This window comes from Taudactylus pleione, unplaced genomic scaffold (assembly GCF_031769625.1).
Source record: "Taudactylus pleione unplaced genomic scaffold, aTauple2 ptg000207l, whole genome shotgun sequence".
Taxonomy (NCBI): Eukaryota; Metazoa; Chordata; class Amphibia; order Anura; family Myobatrachidae; genus Taudactylus; species Taudactylus pleione.
Window position 1 is genome coordinate 3,581,737 of NW_028284609.1, and position 18,341 is coordinate 3,600,077.

At 45.3% G+C, this 18,341-nt stretch overlaps 1 protein-coding gene across 5 annotated transcripts in view; it reads right to left on the minus strand.

Annotated features, from left to right (window-relative positions):
• The window catches only part of USP15 (ubiquitin specific peptidase 15), a 163,332-nt gene that overhangs the window by 42,566 nt on the left and 102,425 nt on the right, over positions 1-18,341 (minus strand). For all 5 annotated transcript variants that reach the window (XM_088478112.1, XM_088478115.1, XM_088478111.1 and 2 more), the window contains one exon: positions 9,089-9,313. In XM_088478112.1, coding sequence (XP_088334238.1) covers positions 9,089-9,313 — 225 coding nt within the window. The remainder of the gene's footprint in view (positions 1-9,088; positions 9,314-18,341) is intronic.

An 18,341-nucleotide genomic window follows, 5' to 3' on the forward strand; every position in this document is an offset into this window, starting at 1 on the left:
GTAGAGCCCACTCCCCTGCATGCACATCGTGATGGCTGAGAAAATCTGCTTCACAATTGAGAATTCCTGGGATGAACACTGTGGAGACTGCTGGGAGATGGCGTTCAGCCCATGTGAGAATGTGGGACACTTCTGCCATTGTGTCCGACTTCGAGTACCTCTTTGATGATTGAGGTAAACCAATGCCGTGGCGTTGTCGGACTGCACTTGTACTGGCCTGCCGTGAAGAATATCCTGAGCCAGGGTAGGAGCTCTCTAGATGGCTCGGAGTTCCAGGACATTGATAGGCAAGATTGCCTCGGCTGGAGTCCAGAGCCCTTGGAAGGAGTGCTGGCCGGCCACTGCGCCCCACCCGCGGAGGCTAGCCTCCGTGGTTAGGAGTACCCAGTCCGGGATCCAAAACGGATGGCCCTTGTTCAAGTGGGATGTCTGTAGCCACCAGGCTAGGGACAGGTGAACCTCTGGGCAGAGGCCCATCATCTGGGATCTGAACAGATGGGGGAGCTCATTCCACCTGGAGAGAATCAGGTGTTGTAGGGGCCTGGAGTGAAACTGAGCGAACTCCACCATGTCAAAGGTGGACACCATAGATCCTAGGGTCTGCATTGCAAAGTGAATTGACACTCGGTGACTGTGTAGTAGTCTGCGCACCCGGTGCTGTGATACTGAGTTTTTGTCTGCCGTTAGAAGGATTCTCTGAAGCAGAGTCTAGCAGGGCTCCCAGATGTACCATTCTTTGAGAAGGTGTCAAGGAAGACTTTTTCCAGTTGATCAGCCAACCGTGCGTTTGTAGAAAGGCAATGGTTACCTGTAGATGGAGGTGAAGAATTTCTGGGTAGCTGGCCAACAACAAGAGATCGTCTAAACTCCCATTTTACATAGTTCAGAGATCTCCCCAGTTTCCTGGTCTGATCACTCAGCAGTGTTGTTGGACCTAGAGTTCCCTTCCATTTGCCCCCATAGGTTTAAGTGGAGACTGGACGACTTCCTTCTCTTACGCCCAGATGTTCGTACTCAAATCATTCAGGCAATCACTGATTTTAATCAACACAATGACCCTGACCAAACTTCACATGCGATTAATTGGGAAGCTCTAAAAGCTTCGCTCCGGGGCCATTTCCTTCAAATTTCTTCCACCCGTAGAAAAATAGAAAGAAAGGAAATCTGCAATCTGGAGGCTAAAATCTCAGTCTTAACTGAGAAGTGCCAGAGGTTTCCTAAAGATAAATTCTTTCGCCAACTTCGCTCAAGTAGAGCCCAACTGAACCAACTTCTCTCGTCAAAGGCGTCCCGTACTCTCAAATGGCTGCAACAAAGATTCTACGAGCGTGGAGATAAGGCGGATAGAATCTTAGCGCGTAAGCTCCAAACTAAGCACACCCAAAAATAGGATCCTGAAAACTCTAGACCCTACTTGTTCCCCTCAATATGACCCCAAATCTATTGCTAATATCTTTAGGGACTTTTACTCTTCGCTTTATTCTCTTCAAAATCGTGAGCTCCCCCCTCCTCTCTTTCTGCAGCCACTTCTACATATCTTACCTCATGTAGATTGCCTTGCTTATCTGCATCACAGGTATTTGCCCTCAATGAAGACTTCACATATGAAGAACTGGAGCTGGTGGTGAAGTCCATGAAGTCCTCTTCTGTCCCTGGCCCAGACGGATTTACTGCAGCTTTGTACAAGATATTCCTTCCCTCCCTGTCTCCTCTGCTGTTGAACCTTTATAACTCTGTTCTGTCGGGTCAGATGTTTGATGAGGCCACCACCAGGGCTGAGATAGTGGTTATTCATAAGGAAGGTAGAGACCCCGACTCGTGCGCTAGCTACAGACCAATATCCCTTCTTAATGTTGATCTGAAAATCTTTGCTAAGCTCCTGGCTTCTCGCCTCGCCCGTGTTATTCCCTCCTTGGTCCACCGTGATCAGGTGGGGTTTATCCCCGGCCGGTAGGCCTTTGACAACGCCCGGAAGGTCATTGACCTCATTAATTTTGCTAACACGAGGTCGCTCTCTGCCCTGGTGGTGGCCTTAGATGCTGAGAAGGCCTTTGACAGGGTTGATTGGACCTTCTTGAAATCCACTCTTCATGTTTTTGGTTTCAGAGGGAATTTTATAAATGGTGTCACCTCTCTATATTTTAACCCATCTGCTTTGGTCCTGGCCAACGGTTTTGCTTCTTCTCCCTTCAGTATCCTAAATGGCACCCGTCAGGGTTGTCCTCTGTCGCCGCTCCTCTTTGCCCTGATCATGGAGCCCCTAGCAGCAAGCATTCGCAACAATCCGACAATCATGGGCATTTCAGTTGATCAGTCTCACCATAAAGTGGCTCTCTATGCGGACGATGTCCTTCTCACCTTGACCCACCCCATCTCTTCTCTCCCTGCGGTCTTTGAAGAAATCCAATCCTACGGTCGCCTGTCAAATTTTAAAATAAATCAGGATAAAACGGAAGTCTTACCTATACTCTTGGACCCCACGACTATCTCTCGTTTGCGTAGCTCCTATTCCTTTCGATGGTGTTCCCGATTTATAAAATATCTCGGTATCCACCTCACCAACACTTACGATAAATTATTTGCTGCCAACTTCCCTCCACTCAGAGAGGATTCGTTGAGATCTGAACACCTGGTGAGCTCATTTTATTTCTTGGACTGGACGAGTTAACGCCATCAAAATGAATGTGCTTCCAAGATTTCTGTACCTGTTTCAGACGCTCCCAGTCCGAGTCCCCTCGATCTTTTTAGCTACCTTGCAGCGGATGGTCTCCAGGTTTGTCTGGTCGGGCCGTAAACCTAGAGTCCGCTTTCGTATTTTATGTTACCGTGGTAGAGAGGGGGGTTTGGGGCTACCAAACTTCCACAAATACTATTTAGCTGTCCACTTAACCCAGGCTGTTCTTGCACATGCTCCGTCCTGCACTAGGGGTTGGGTGGACTTAGAAGCTTGGCTACTTACCTTTCATTCCCCTTACTCTCTCTTTTGGATGGATCACAAGTTTAGACCGCCCTCCCTTTCTATTCCTCCAACCCTTCGCTTCTCTCTGTCTATTTGGGACTACTGCAATAGGGCATTTGCCTTGACTCAGAATCACCCCGCTATGACTCCACTATGGAATAATGGGGATTTTGTACCTGGATTGGACGATAAATCTTTCTCCCCTTGGACGGCAAAGGATATTAAATTCTTGAGAGATATTGCTCCTGTTTGCCCGTTTCCTGAGTTCTCCAATCTGCAAGATAGGTTAGGTATACCTACAAGATACTTTCAATATCTCCAATTGCGTCATCTTTTTACCACGGTAATTGGCTCAGGGTCTCATCCATCGTATTCTCTTTTGGAGTCCCTCTGCTTACTCCGTTCTGGCTCTAAAGGGCTTATTTCCACTTTCTATAACCTTCTCCTAGGTCAAAACTGGCCCTTAAAGGAGCCGCACGAACCGGCCTGGGAAAGAGACATGGGCGTTCCTTTGGATCCTAAAGAATGGATCAAAATTCGCGAGCTGACGGCGAAGTCTTCCATTTGTGTCAGAATCAAGGAAAACGCATATAAGAGAATGTATAGGTGGTATCTGGTCCCTACTCGAATTCGGGCCATTTTCCCTCAGTCCTCAGATAGGTGCTGGAGGGACTGTGGAGGTTAGGGGTCTCTGGCTCACATTTGGTGGCATTGCCCTAAAATTAAAGGCTATTGGGAGAAAGTACATAGGTTGATTCTACAGGTCACGAGTATCTCCATACCCCCTGTGCTTATCCTTCTCCCGCGTCCTATCAATAGCTGTGATAAACTCACCCAATCTCTTATTAGACATATTCTCAATGCTGCTAATTGTGCAATTGCATCTTCTTGGAAAAAACTGGACCCTCCATCCTTAGCTGCCCTGCAGAGCTCTATTTGGCATACATATAACCTAGAATATACAGTCAGGTGCATAAATATTGGGACATTGACATTGGTGAATAGAGGCCAAAATTTTCATATTTTGGCCTCTATTCACCACCACAATGGCTTTGAAATGAGCTTATAATATTGCACAAAACACTTCAGAATTCATTATGCTGCTTTTGTCAGCAGTCACATCATCAATAAATACAAGGGAACCAGTTCCATTGGCAGCAATACATGCCCACGCCATGACACTACCACCACCATGCTTCACTGATGAGGTGGTATGTTTTGGATCATGAGCAGTTCCTTTCCTTCTCCATACTCTTCTCTTCCCATCACTCTGGTACAAGTTGATCTTTGTCTCATCTGTCCATAGGATGTTGTTCCAGAACTGTAATGGCTTTTTTAGATGTTGTTTGGCAAACTCTAATCTGGTCTTCCTGTTTTTGAGGCTTACCAATGGTTTACATCTTGTGGTGAACCCTCTATATTCACTTTTGTGAAGTCTTCTCTTGATTGTTGACTTTGACACATACACCTACCTCCTGGAGAGTGTTCTTGATTTGGCCAACTGTTGTGAAGGGGTTTTTCTTCACCAGGGAAATAATTCTTCTGTCATCCACCACAGTTGTTTTCCGTGGTCTTCCAGGTCTTTTGGTGTTGCTGAGCTCTCCGGTGCATTCTTTCTTTTTAAGAACGTTCCAAACAGTTGATTTGCCACACCTAATGTTTTTGCTCTCTCTCTGATGGGTTTGTTTTGATTTTTCATCCTAATGATGGCTTGCTTCACTGATAGTGACAGCTGTTTGGATCTCATATTGAGAGTCGACAGCAACTGATTCCAAATACAAATGTCACACCTAGAATCAACTCCAGACCTTTTATCTGCTTAATTGATAATGAAATAACGAGGGAATAGCCCATGCCTGTCCATGTAATAGCTTTTGAGTTGATAGTCCCATTACTTTTGGCCCCTTAAAAAGTGGGAGGCACATATAGAAACCGTTGTAATTCCTACACTGTTCACCTGATTTGGATGTAATTACCCTCAAATTAAATATGAAAGTCTGCAGTTAAAGCACATCTTGTTTGTTTCATTTCAAAGCCATTGTGGTGGTGAATAGACGCCAAAATATGAAAATTCTGTCAATGTCCCAATATTTATGCACTTGACTGTATCACTTGCCAAATTCATGAAAATGTTGCTAAGTTTTCGGAGACGTGGGCTGCTTGGTTAGCCTATCAGGACACGCATACTTAGCCTAGAATGACTCTTGGAAGGGACTCCACATGCCAACTCTTCCCCTCCTGCCACTTTCCTTCCCTATTTTTCCTTACTAACACTTCCTTGCTTTCCCCCATCTTTGTTCCCCTCCATCTCTCTCTCCTTCTCTTTTCTGATAGTGATATCTCTTACCACATTTAAAAACATTAGGGGTTTGTTTCGATTTATAATTGCGAAGCTTGACTGTGTTAGTGTTATCTTTCATATGGCTTGGAATATTATGCCTTTTTGTGTCTTTTGACCCATCTATGCCATTTTTTCTTTCTTTCTATGCAATTGTATTTTGTTTATTGTACCCTCAAAAATCCAATAAACTCTTTTTAAAAAACAAACAAACAAGAGATCGTCTAAGTATGGGAGCAGTCTGATCCCTTGATGACGTAGTAGGCCGCCATAACTGCCATGATCTTGGTAAAGACCCAGGGAGCCATAGAAAGGCCAAAAGGTAGAGCTTGAAATTGGTAATGTTGCTGTAGTATAGCAAACCAGAGATATTGCTGATGAGGAGGTGCTCTAGGTACATGTAGGTAAGCGTCCTGAATGGCCAAAGACACCACAAAGTCCCCAGGCTCCATAGACAGGAAAATAGAGCATAGTGTTTCTATATGAAACCTGGGCACCCTGATAAACTTGTTCAGAGACTTGAGGTTGAGGATAGGCCGATGAGACTCGTTGGGCTTCTGAACTAAGAAAAGGGTAGAATAACAGCCCTTCCCTCGCTGTGAGGATGGGACCGGAATTATTACTCTTGAGAGCAGTAAGGACTGAATGGCCTTTTGGAGCAGCAGGGCCTTGATTGGATCCGATGGGGGTCCTGTGCAAAAAAACTGCTGGGCGGTCCGCCTCAGGAATGAGAGGGCATATCTGTGGCAGACCTCTTCTATTACCCAGGCATCTGACGCCAGCACTGGGCAAACTGAAGAAGAGGCCAGTCAGGCTGAAGGCTTGTCCTCAGGTTTGGTAGGAGGACGTCTACCGTGTTTCTCCGATAATAAGACCTACCCCGAAAATAAGCCCTACCCTTACTTTTGTAACCTGGTCCAAATTAAGCCCTACCCCGAAAATAAGACCTACCAAAATCTCATATTGAGCTGGGAACGCTGCAGAGACCAGCATTCCCAGTCATGCAGTGCGCGGGTGACATCATGACATCATCCGCGCGCTGAGGATCCTGTGCGGCCACGCCTGCTGGATCATGTTAGATCCAGTCAGCGCGCAAGTGAGAGCGACATCCCGGATGGCGGCGAGTCAGGTAAGTACCATACTGTACTGGTGGGTAGGGGATCAATTACAGGGGGGCTTGCACTCCAATAAGGGAGGCTGCAAAAGGGACACTGCTACAGGGGGTGGCCTGCATAAGCGGCACTGCTACCGTACAACTGAGGCTGCATAAGGGACACTGCTACAGGAGGGGGCTGCATAAGGGGCACTTCTACAAGGGGGCCTGCAAGGGGGGGGCCTGCATAAGGGGCACTTCTACAAGGGGGCCTGCATAAGGGGCACTGCTGTCAATGTTAATTAAAATAAGACCTACCCCGAAAATAAGTCCTATGGTGTTTTTTTGAACAAAAAAAAAAAATAAGACAGTGTCTTATTATCGGGGAAACACGGTAGTAGCCCAGGTCTGTTTGGTCCTAGGCTTGGAGGCCTTCGTGGATGCTTGATGCCTTGGAAAGGATTGCCCTTTAGCTTTTCCTTGAGGACGAAAGAAATGAAAGGATGACACCTGAGGCTTCGCATTATATGCAGAGGGCAAGAATGCAGTCTTGGAAGCTGCCAAAGTAGTCATAATTTGTCCAATTCCGGTCCAAACAGGATTTCCCCAGAATAAGGCAGAGACTCCAATGCCAGTCCGAATCTGTCTTCCATGAGTGAAGCCAAACAATATGGCGGGCTACTACGGAAGTGGCAGATGCCCTGGAAGCTAGGAGAGCAGTATCCAGAGCTGCTTCACCTAAATAGGAGGATGCATCTCTAATGTGAGATATGTAGAACAGCTGTTCCCTCAAAGCATCAGAGGGAAATGTATCTTCTAGGGCCTCTGCCCAACTCTCAATGGCTTTTGCCACCCAGGCCATAGCCCTAGCAGGACAAGTAATAGCTCCGGTAAGAGAGTATATGGATTTGAGACAAGCTTCAATTCTTCTATCCGTAGTCTCCTTTAAGGAGGTTGCAGTATGGATAGGTAAGGTAGCATTCTTAACTAGACGTGTCACGTGGGAATCCACTGCAGGGGGAAATTCCCTTTCAGTGCAATCAGTAGCTGGAAGAGGGTAAAAGGAAGTTAAACATTTAGGCAGCTGAAATCTTTTACTTGGCATATTCCAATGTGTCACTCATATGATCAGATAACAGAGCCACTATTTAAGGGACAAAATGTAATTTTGTCAGTTTCCTCGCTCTGATCAGATAGCGGATCAGAGTGAGGAAACTGACAAAATTAAATTTTGTCGCTTAAATAGTGGCTCTTTTGCTTTAGGAGCGGGTTCTGTCTCTTCTATTTGAAGGATAGATTTTACAGCTCTGACAAGTGCAGGTATATTCAACTTAGAGGGGAGCTTCTACTCTCCCGATGGGGAGTCAGAGTGAGAGAGATCTGTGTCTTCGGTCTCCCCAGATGATAAATTAGAATCTGGACTTGGAAGATAACACAGCACGCTTAATAGATTTACTAGGTAAGGGTCTCTCCTTTTGTAGCATTTGTTGAAAAGCTGTAGATGCATTGACCAGACTGCACTGAAATAGAAAACATGTCCACCCACGGGGGGATGCAAAGGATTTGCAGGGAGTACCTGTTGTGGCCATCCCATAGGGGGAGCTACCACAGGGACCGCTAGGTGGTCCGTAATTTTTGCCAGCACCTGTGAAAAGGTAGCCCAAGGTGGGTCCTGAGGAGAGGACATCGGGGCTGATGGGCCCGGGGCAGTATAACAAGATGCACAAAGACCACCCTGAACAAGGTCCTCTGAAGCTAACCCCGCTGAGCAGGACTTACAAGACACCAGAGTACGAGCAGCAGGCTGCTTGTTATTTTTGCCTCTGCCAGACATAGCTGTAAGAAAAAATGTAAAACACAATCTTGCACAGTGCAGTGAGCAACTCAGATGTATGTGCAATATTGCAGAGTGTAGTGCGCAACAGCAATACATAGTATGAGATAGCCCTCACAAATATAGGGACAGGTGAGATACGGTGATGGAGCAGCAGTACAGATGCCCAAAGGACTGTCTTGCGCTGCTGCTCTTAAAGTAAAATAAATGAAAAGAAAGTTAAATCATAAAAATAATCTTGGGCTGCTTAATAGCCATCCCACTGTTACAACGGTGATCCAGCTCCTGCCGAACACCAACGAAACTGAGTTGCCCTCAGGCTGTGGGCGGGGTGTAGTGGGAAGGACCGGAGCATACCGGGATTCAAAAAGCTTTGCTGTCCGGTCCTCCAAGTTCCACCTACACCCCACTGTCTCCCTATGGAGCCTGAAGAAGAAATACAGTTGCTAGTAATTGAATAGCACGTGTCATATTCTGTTACGAGACCAACAAAATCACAGAGAAGAATGAGAGAGAAGGGATCACAGGTAATGTACACACACAAAATAAAACAAAAACTATTTGCTATTTTAAATAAATGAGCCAACTAAAAAAGGTCAAGCAATAGGAATGGTGTAAATGTCATGATGTCACCCGCACCCTGCACGACTGGGAGACTGGCCTCTAAAGTGACTAGAGGCTTCTTTAGTCTCTGATCGCATCAGAGGCCAGCATTCACAGTTGCAGTGGGGGTCTGCAGAGGCCCGAGCCACATCACGTCAACAAAAGAGCCACATGTGGCTCGAGAGCCAAGGTTTGGCCACCGCTGCTCTATTCAGTACATACTGCAATTTATGTAGTGTTTATCTACTGCTCACATCTTACCTGCATAGGTTTAGAAAGAGGATCCATTCTAACAAGATATACTTCCAGGGCACGCTCCTTTTTCATGGGTAGTGGAAGTGTTAAGTAACAAAAAGGATCAAATGTCACAGAAATTTTAGCACATTCAGGACACACTAAGGTAGATTTAAATAACCCGTGAAATATATCAACAATAATTGAATCATTTCTTTTTATATGGTTCTCCCAGGCTTCTTCAGCAACAACCTGTAATTTGAAAACACAATCATTAACATTTTGTAAAATAAAAGGCTGAGATGGCATATAATGGAGGGAGTATTTTGAAAAACATAAATTATCGATAAGTTATAATTTGTGGCCTTCTTCATTCTCCATGGCAGTCCTTGCAAGAGATGTATCCAATATAATAGATATTATGCTTTCTGTATGATATTTTAGGTAATTGTTTATGTAAAAAAATACTAGTACATATATATTATTTTTTATAGAGGTCTTGTAAATTAATGTTGATATTTTTATTAAGGTGAACTGACTGTATACGGACACCACTTTACATCCTATGATAATGGTTGAATAGTGGAGTTAAATGTGTGTATATTGAGTTCTTATATGGACACACATTAAAACCTGCTTGTATGAGATCTAGATGCCGCAAAGAAGAACTTGACTGGAGATGGAAGGTTCCCAATTATCCATAATTAACAATGTCCAGCCCTATATAATGGGGCTGGGTTCAGAAATAGGGCATTAAGCTTGAAAAAGTCCAAAGGCTTGGACGAAATGAGTTGCTGCCTAAATAACTATTGATTCGTCCTTCATCTTGAAAGAGACCTTGTAATTCCGCCAGCAAAGTTTGTGAGCACTGGGACCTTTATGGGATGTCACCCAACTCAGTAAACTGGCCAACCCCTATCCTAATGTGGAGAATCGAATTCTAAAGTGGCACTCCACATATAACACCACCTACCACCGCTATCTGAACAGAGCCCGCAAGACTAAGCAACAGCAGTGAGCCGGGAGGGGACCGAGCATTGGAGCGGGTAAAAACCTGAGAGCCTCGAGCGCATGGAACCTCCCCTCCGGCATACAGCAGCGGGGGAGAGCCCCTAAGGGATTGAATATTAGAGCGGACAAACATCTGACATCCGTGCTGAGTCCCGAGCATATCAGAATCTCCCTCCGGCTCACAGCAACGGGTGTAAGCTGCAAAGAGACTGACCGCATCAGCGGGTGGAAAAGTAACAAACCGCTGCGTATATTAACACCAGAAAGCCACCTTTATCTAACGCAGACAGGATCAAATAGGAGTCCTTTATAAATAACCTGCAGAATACATATAAAGCAGGTAATTTGTGTATATGGATAAAATTTTAACCGGTTAGAATTGATTACTTGGAATATTATTCCTATTCCTTTCAATGTGAGACATTTTCACTTGTCATATTCTACAATTGGATACACTGGTCAACCATTGTTCATTTATGAAGATACAATTTATCTACTTTTTATATTTTTCTATATACATTGTTTTGGATTTGCTTTAAACTTGCACGGCATTGGTTCTGTAATTACATATTGCCATAATGATGTCGTAGTACATATTGCCATAATGATGTCGTAGATGATATATGTATAAAAATAAAATAATACATTTTTATATAGATTATTATGATTGATGGTTCAGGCATATCCAGCGCAATTCTTGTTTATATATTTCTGGAAATTAGAAGGGACATGAACCTTCCATGGTCTAGTCAGAATCACAAACAGCTGTTCTGTATCCTTAAGAACCTTCACCCTGGACAAATTAATACTGATTGCTCTCTGAATGTGAACCTTGATTGTAGATAAAGCAAGTCCCACACTAAGCCCATCTTGTAAAATTAGAACTTGTGAAATAATAACGTCAGTTAGATCCAGAAAATAGCTTATTCCAACTCTACAATAAGCTATAGAAGGACTGGTTTTTCTTGCTTGCATGAGTGTATTACTTAATAACTGTAATACTAATTTGCTACTGAATAGTTACTACTGTATTTAATTTCTATGCAATGAAATACAGCTGTTCTATATTTGGGTGAAGGATAGAACGCTTGTACAGTAAATCTGAACAAAGTGTAAGAAGCATGGCTCATTCCTCAAGCTGGGAAACAAGAAAGACTTTCACAACATTGGGCGCTGCCTCATATAGCAGCAGAAAAAGGTCAATATATAAGTCACCAACTTACAAATACAATCATAAACATATAAAAAATGACCTTACAAATCCGCGCTAATGAGATGTTCTGGATAATTAACCTTTTTCACAGATTCCAAACGCATGTCAATGAGTCCATATGCAAAAACATTGAAAAAGAGAGAAAAAAAACGTTCTTTTGTCATACAGTAAATGTCATAAATGTTGTCCTCTAATCAAGATGGCGGCCGCATGATTACACATGCTTCATTTTTCTGACACTTAAGTTGATAAAGACGCCGCAGAGCGTCGAAACGCGTTCCAGTGTCTGTTTTTTACCTTGTGTGTTCCACTATACTTACCCAACGTTATTCCCGGGATCCATCTTTCGCTGTAGGTCTGTTTGTTGCACATAGGGTATGTCTATTATGTGTTTTTAATATTTTCTCAATAAACCTATGGAATATTAGTTACTCTTTGTGACTGTCTGGTCCCATTATTATTTTTTTCTGGGCCCTGTGGACTCGATCCATGTGAGAAACCTGTGGATTTGTGATTGTGAAAGAGGACCATAAAAAGAAACTGCTACGTACCTGTATCCTACACTATTCATGTAAGCTTACATGTAAGCACCATTTGGTCTTATCATGGTGGGGGTGCATCTGAATGGACTGTTTGGATACTTTCTCAAGATCTTATATCACCTCTCCATCCGTTTCTGACACCTGAGGCGTACAACATTTATGACATTTACTGTATGACAAAAGAACGTTTTTTTCTCTCTTTTTCAATGTTTTTGCATATGGACTCATTGAAATACGTTTGGAATCTGTGAAAAAGGTTCATTATCCAGAACATCTCATTAGCGCGGATTTGTAAGGTCATTTTTTATATGTTTATCATTCTTCAAGCTACCAGGACCACAGGCACATGACATAAAAGGAGATTTGTGTGTTTACCTGTTAAATCCTTTTCTTTGATTCCATAGGGGACACAGGCTCTACGCTCTGTATAGGTTGGTGGCTTGGAGGCTGGGCACCACATAGTTAAACTTGTTCACAACAGCCTAAGTACCCCCCTACCCCTACACTCCGCCCCCATTCACAGGTAGATCATTTAAGTTAGCAAGCCTAAGGAATGGAGCGAGGAGGAAAAGGAACATCAGCACACACTCAGGTCCAAACACAGGAAATGTGAACAGGAGAACCGGAAGCAGAGCAAAGCCCCGCAAGCCAGGTGCGTCAGGGTGGAATCAAAGAAACTAATTTAACAGGTAAGCACATAAATCTCCTTTTCTTCTTCAACCATACACAGGCTCTACACACTGGGATGTCCCAAAGCTACTCCCCTAAGGGAGGGGACGCTCCTGGGCTGCGCTGAGTACTCTTCACCCAAAAACCGCATCGGGGAGACAAAGGTGTCAAAGCAATAGAATTGTATTGGCAGAGGAGCACATGGCCGCATTACACAGCTACTCCGCAGAAGCCCCATGTCGCACTGCCCACAAAGTTCCCACCGACTGGGTAGAATGAGCAGTCACCACGGATGGGGCTGGAAGATCCACCACAGCATAAGCGCGGCGAAAAGTCAAATGGATCCATCTGGCTAGCGACTGCTTAGTAGCCGGCCAGCAGCGTTTGTGAAAGTCATACAGAACAAAGAGTATGTGTCCTACGCAAGTTGTTTGTCATGTCCACATAAGGAGAGCCCACACAACATCCAAGGAGGCCTCCTCCAGCGAAGAATCAGGAATCTGGAAGGAAGGAACCACAATCTCTTCATTGATGTGGAACCTGGAAACAATTTTTGGAAAGAAGCCTAGTTGCATTCGAAGCACTGCTCTGCCCTGGTGAAAGATTAGAACTGAAGAGCAACAGGACAATGTGCTCAGGTCAAACACCCGCCAGGCAGAAGCTTTGGCAAGAAGGAAGGCAGTCTTCCAGGTAAGCCAACGAATGTCCACCATGTCTAAAGGCTCAAAAGGCAAATACTGAAGGGCCTTAAGAACCAAAGATAAATTCAAAAGGAGCCAACGGCGGTACAAATGGAGGCTGTGCAAGGAGGACACCCTGAAGAAAAGTCTGAACATCAGGTAACAGCGCAATCTGTCTCTGAAAGAGGACAGAGAGGGCTGAAACCTGCACTTTCGATGAAGCAAGGCAGGGGCCCAAATCCAGACCAGCCTGAAAAAAGGAGAGAACTGGAGAGTCGGAATGACCTGGGGTTAAGATTCCTAGCCAAACACCAGTCAAAGTCCTCCAAACCCGATGGTAAATTCTAGTTGAAGAGGGCGTATGGCCATTGAACATAGTGTTAAAGACTGACCTGGAGAACCACTTAGCTCTGAAGACGGATGTCTCAAGAGCTACCCCGTCAAAGTGAGACGGGCCAGATCCAGATGAAAGCACAGGCCCCAAGACAGAAGAAGATCTGGCTGCAGTGAAAGACGCAGAGGAGCCTCAAACGAGAGGACCTGAAAATCCACATACCACGCCCTTCGCGGTTAATTGGGAGCCACTAAGACCACTGTGCCGCCCTCCAACTTCAACTTGCGGAGGACCCACGGAATCAGAGAGATTGGAGGGAAGATGTACAGAAGCGGGAAGGACCACTGAACCGTCAAAAGCATCCACCAGAAAGGCCCCTGGATCTCTACTGTGTGAGCAGTACCTCAGAACCTGGTGATTGTGTTGCGACGCCATCATGTCGATGTCCGGCAAGCCCCGGCAAGTAACCAGGAGTTGAAAGACGTCCGGATTTAGGGCCCATTCACCTGAATGAATGTCCTGGCGGCTTTGGAAGTCCACATCAAAATTTTGCACTCCGCGAATCTAAATCGCCGACAGGGACGAAGATGCCTTTCTGCCCACAGGAGAATGCAACTGACTTCTCTCATGGCAGTGCGACTGCCGCCTTGATGGTTTATGTAGGCGTCAGCCATCGCATTGTTGAACTGCACCTGACCTGGGTGACTCCGGAGGAGAGGCAAAGTCAGACAAAGAGCTCTGTAAACGGCTCGGAGTTCCAGAAAGTTGATCCGCAATTGGCTCTCCTGAGCCGAACCACTGACAGGACACTGTTCACCACCGCTGAAGATTTGTGTCGGTGGTGAGGAGGACACAGTCCAAAAGGGACGTCCCCTGGTCAGATGGGACCCCTGGAGCCACCACAAGAGGGAGTGATGCACTTCCTGAGAGAGAACAATCATTTGAGATCTGAGCTGTAGATGGGATTTGTTGCACCGGGCTAGAATCTCCAACTGGAGAGGCCGGTAATCAAACTGAGCATACTCCACATGTCAAAGGTTGAGACCAGAGAGCCCAGAATCTGCATGCAAGAGTCAATTCATACCTGGCGATGATGCACAAATAAACTAATCTTAGCCTGTAAGTCCTGAACCTTGTCTGCTGGTAGGAACACCCGCTGAGTCTTAGAATCCAGCAAGTCCTCCAAATGCACCATTGCCTGAGAGGGAGTCAGAAAGGATTTCTTCCAAGTGATGACCCATCCGTGAGCCTGGAGAAGATCCACCATGACCCGAACGTGCTCCTTGAGAACCTGCGGAGACTGGGCCAGAAGATTTAAGTAGTCCAGAAAGGGAAATATTTGGATTCCCCTGCTCTGAAGATGAACCTCCATGACCTTCGTGAAGGCACGAGTTGCCGTGGAAAGTCCAAACGAAGACCTGTGGAAAAAAACTGGGTTGGAGGATGCTCCCAAAAAGTCAAGCAGGGAGCCACCTTACCTGTCCCCTTGTGCGCCGGCTGTGGCTTGCGGATCCTTGCTCTGTCCGGAGCTCCGGCCGAAGATGCTGACCCGGTCGCCAGCGCTGTGGCTGCTTGGGTGATGGAGCGGCAGTGCGGGCCTGGGCTGTGGTGAACAAGTTTAACTATGTGGTACCCAGATTCCAACCCACCCACCAACCTGTAGAACCTGTGTTCCCTATGGAGGAAGAAGAAATGGAAGAATTGCTAGAACTCCTTTTCTTAGCATGTAAGATATAGAAGAAATGCACAAAAAAGCTACAACTTTCATGATTACCCGTGCATCCACTTCTTCTATTTCCTTATGTTGAGGAAAGAGAAAAATCTTATATTTGAGAGAAGAGTCTTGAAGATCTGTGAATGTGGAGAGCTTATCCTGCGCGACTGCTATATCCAGTCACAGCAAGGCAGCGGGAGTGGGAGCGCCGCCGCCTAGCATGTTCAGGTAAGTTCTGGGCTGGTACCAGTTTGGGGGCACCGCATGTGGGGCAGAGTCTGGGGGCACCGCATGTGGGGCAGAGTCTGGGGGCACCGCATGTGGGGCAGAGTCTGGGGGCACCGCATGTGGGGCAGAGTCAGGGGGCACCGCATGTGGGGCAGAGTCTGGGGGCACTGCATATGGGGCAGAGTCTGGGGGCACTGCATATTTCAAGTTTAAATCATTATAAGGTCAGGGTTTAAAACATTTTATTATTGCGAAGGCTCCACCCGGCTACTTCTGGATACCACCCAGCTGGAAATTTTTTCTGGGGAGAACACTGTAGGGATTAGGGCCATTAACCTTCTAAACTGATAAAACTAGGTCAATAACTTTCATGAACTCTCGCAGGCAGTTTTGCAGAGCTTCCAGCTCCGTTGACTCTGTTGGAGTTCTAAATTGCACACAAACATTTATTTTGGGAAACTATTGAAATACTATTGGGTATCCCTCTTTTACAATATGTAGTACCCAGTGATCTGTGATGTACTGTGTCCACATGCATGCATATTGGGAAATTATGTGCCCAACTGGTGTTCAAAAGGGCTGATCTGCACAATAGTCATTATGAGGTTCTTGCCTCTCATTACTGAGCTTGAAATGACTGCATGAAAGAAGGAGGAAAATTCTGTCTGTTTGAATGTTTCCCAAGTTTATAAATTTTTGCATTTTTAAACTGCTAGCATGAGACGGATGGTTGAGAAAACCTCTCCTACCATCTGTTACAGCTATCACAGGGATTAAATGGATGCTGACCGTTTAAACAGGATAGGCATGGACCCAAAACAGAGTCCTATGTATTGGTGGCCTTCACCAGTGACCCTCCTGCAAGGGGGTTTGGGCTTTGCTGAACCCAATACACAGGTCACGGCCCTCTGTCTGGGTTGCTATGTACGAACTGTTGGGTACAAGGCAGGCTGTAAAGACTGGTCGCCATGAGGCATAAAGGAGTGTAGTCAGCAAAATCGGGTCAGAACCAGGCTGGCAATGTGGTACCAGGGGACTGGCATAATCGGGTCAGGAGAAAGCCGAAGTCGGAAGCAGGAAGCCACAAGCAGCAGTGCCAAAGTAGCAGGCAAGAAGAATTGTCATATGATCCGGATCAGAACACAGGAGGTTCAGGCAGAATGGACCTTAGAGTACAGTATAGAAGCCTAATACTCTGGCTTTCTCCCCAAACAGGTGAAATTCCTTTATATGGGATTAGTCATGGTATACTTAGACTGTTGATCTACCGCCCATGGTCAAAACTACAGACCTTCTATATACTATAGATGCCATAGTTCTGGCTGAACTATCTATGTTGTCCAAAAGATGCTACACATGGGAATTCAATTCCACTTTAAATAATACAAACTTTTTTGTAGATATTGTCTGTTTACGTACTCTGAAAATTGACATCTGAAGAAATTCTTCCCCATAGTCGGAGGGCTCTGTAAACTTAAGCAATGACTATGCCAAACTTCAATGTTCCTGAGGAAATATAAAGCTTTTTATAAGAATTTTCTATCTTTCTGTCCATGGGGTCCCTCATCTTCTAATGAAAGTACAGTCCTACCAGACATATTGGCTATAGCTGCATCTTCTCATTAACCATTTTAGTCTCTCTTCATTATTAAATAGAGAAATACATTTCAGTATTGACTGAAGTGTATCCAATTGTAGCCATTCTTTCAGAATTAATCATTTAATTTCTGGTTTTGCAGGGAACACACTGCTTTATGGACTAGGTCTTTCTAACAAATAAACTTGTTCAAGTGCCAGTGCTATTATATCTATCTATTTCTAAGAAATTCTATATACATCCAAATTAAATATTCTTTGGGGTTTCCTCAAGTTTCTCCGAATCTCCATTAAGGTAATTATCCACCACACTGGAGGAATCGTGACATGTGTCTATTAAACCCTTTATTTAGCAATAATATCTTTATTAGAATTCCAATCCGTTTCTTATAATGTGAGTCGCATTTTGCACAACCATTTTCATTTCTCTCTGCTAGGATACTTCCATCACATGCAGCACAGTTACTGTGAAAAGGCAACTTATATCCTAAAAGCTCCATAGGAGTACTGAAAATATCCATCCAAATACTATTCTGCAAAGCGTGTAGTCGGCATCACGCTGGTTGGGATGCCGGCGGTCAGGATACCAGCGACGGCATTCTGGTAGCAGTTGGGTTATGTTTAGAGTTAGGCACTAGGATGAGGGTTGAGGTTAGGCTGCAGGGGGGGGGGGGGGGGGTTAGGCTGTGGGAAAGGTTGAGTAGGGTTAGGTTACTTCCCTAATTCTGTCAGGATTCTGACTGTCGGGATCCTGCTGTCGGTATTCTGACCGCTGGCATCCCAACCACCGGGATCCCGTACCCAACCCCTCTGAACAATCGTATTTTCTGATAACAGTGACAGACACTTAACTTTAAGGCTTACACTGAGCAAATGACTTTCCACTACTCGGGAACAGGCTCAGGTTGAAGAGGAGGCTCCCGGTCTATAGGTCCTTCATACTGCTTTCCTGGCTTGTGTAACTGCCAAACACTGAAGGCATTATTTTTCCTGTTTACTATGTTCACAGCCTGACTGCAAGCGCAGTGTGCAAAGAAAACTCTCCAGCTCAGAGGTATTAAAAATGTTTAATAATTAGAACTGCTCCTCAGGGAGCAGACTGTAGCTCCCAGATAGACAGCCGTAGGTTCTGCACCACGAAATTGTGTATCCATGGGACCATATAAAGGGAATCGTTATGAATTACCACCGCCCCCTTCCCCGCCGCCTAAACCTAAGTCCCCCGGGGGGGGATGCCTAGCCCTATCTCCCCCCCAGGGGTGCCTAACCCTAACCCTCCCTTCCCCTAGCCTA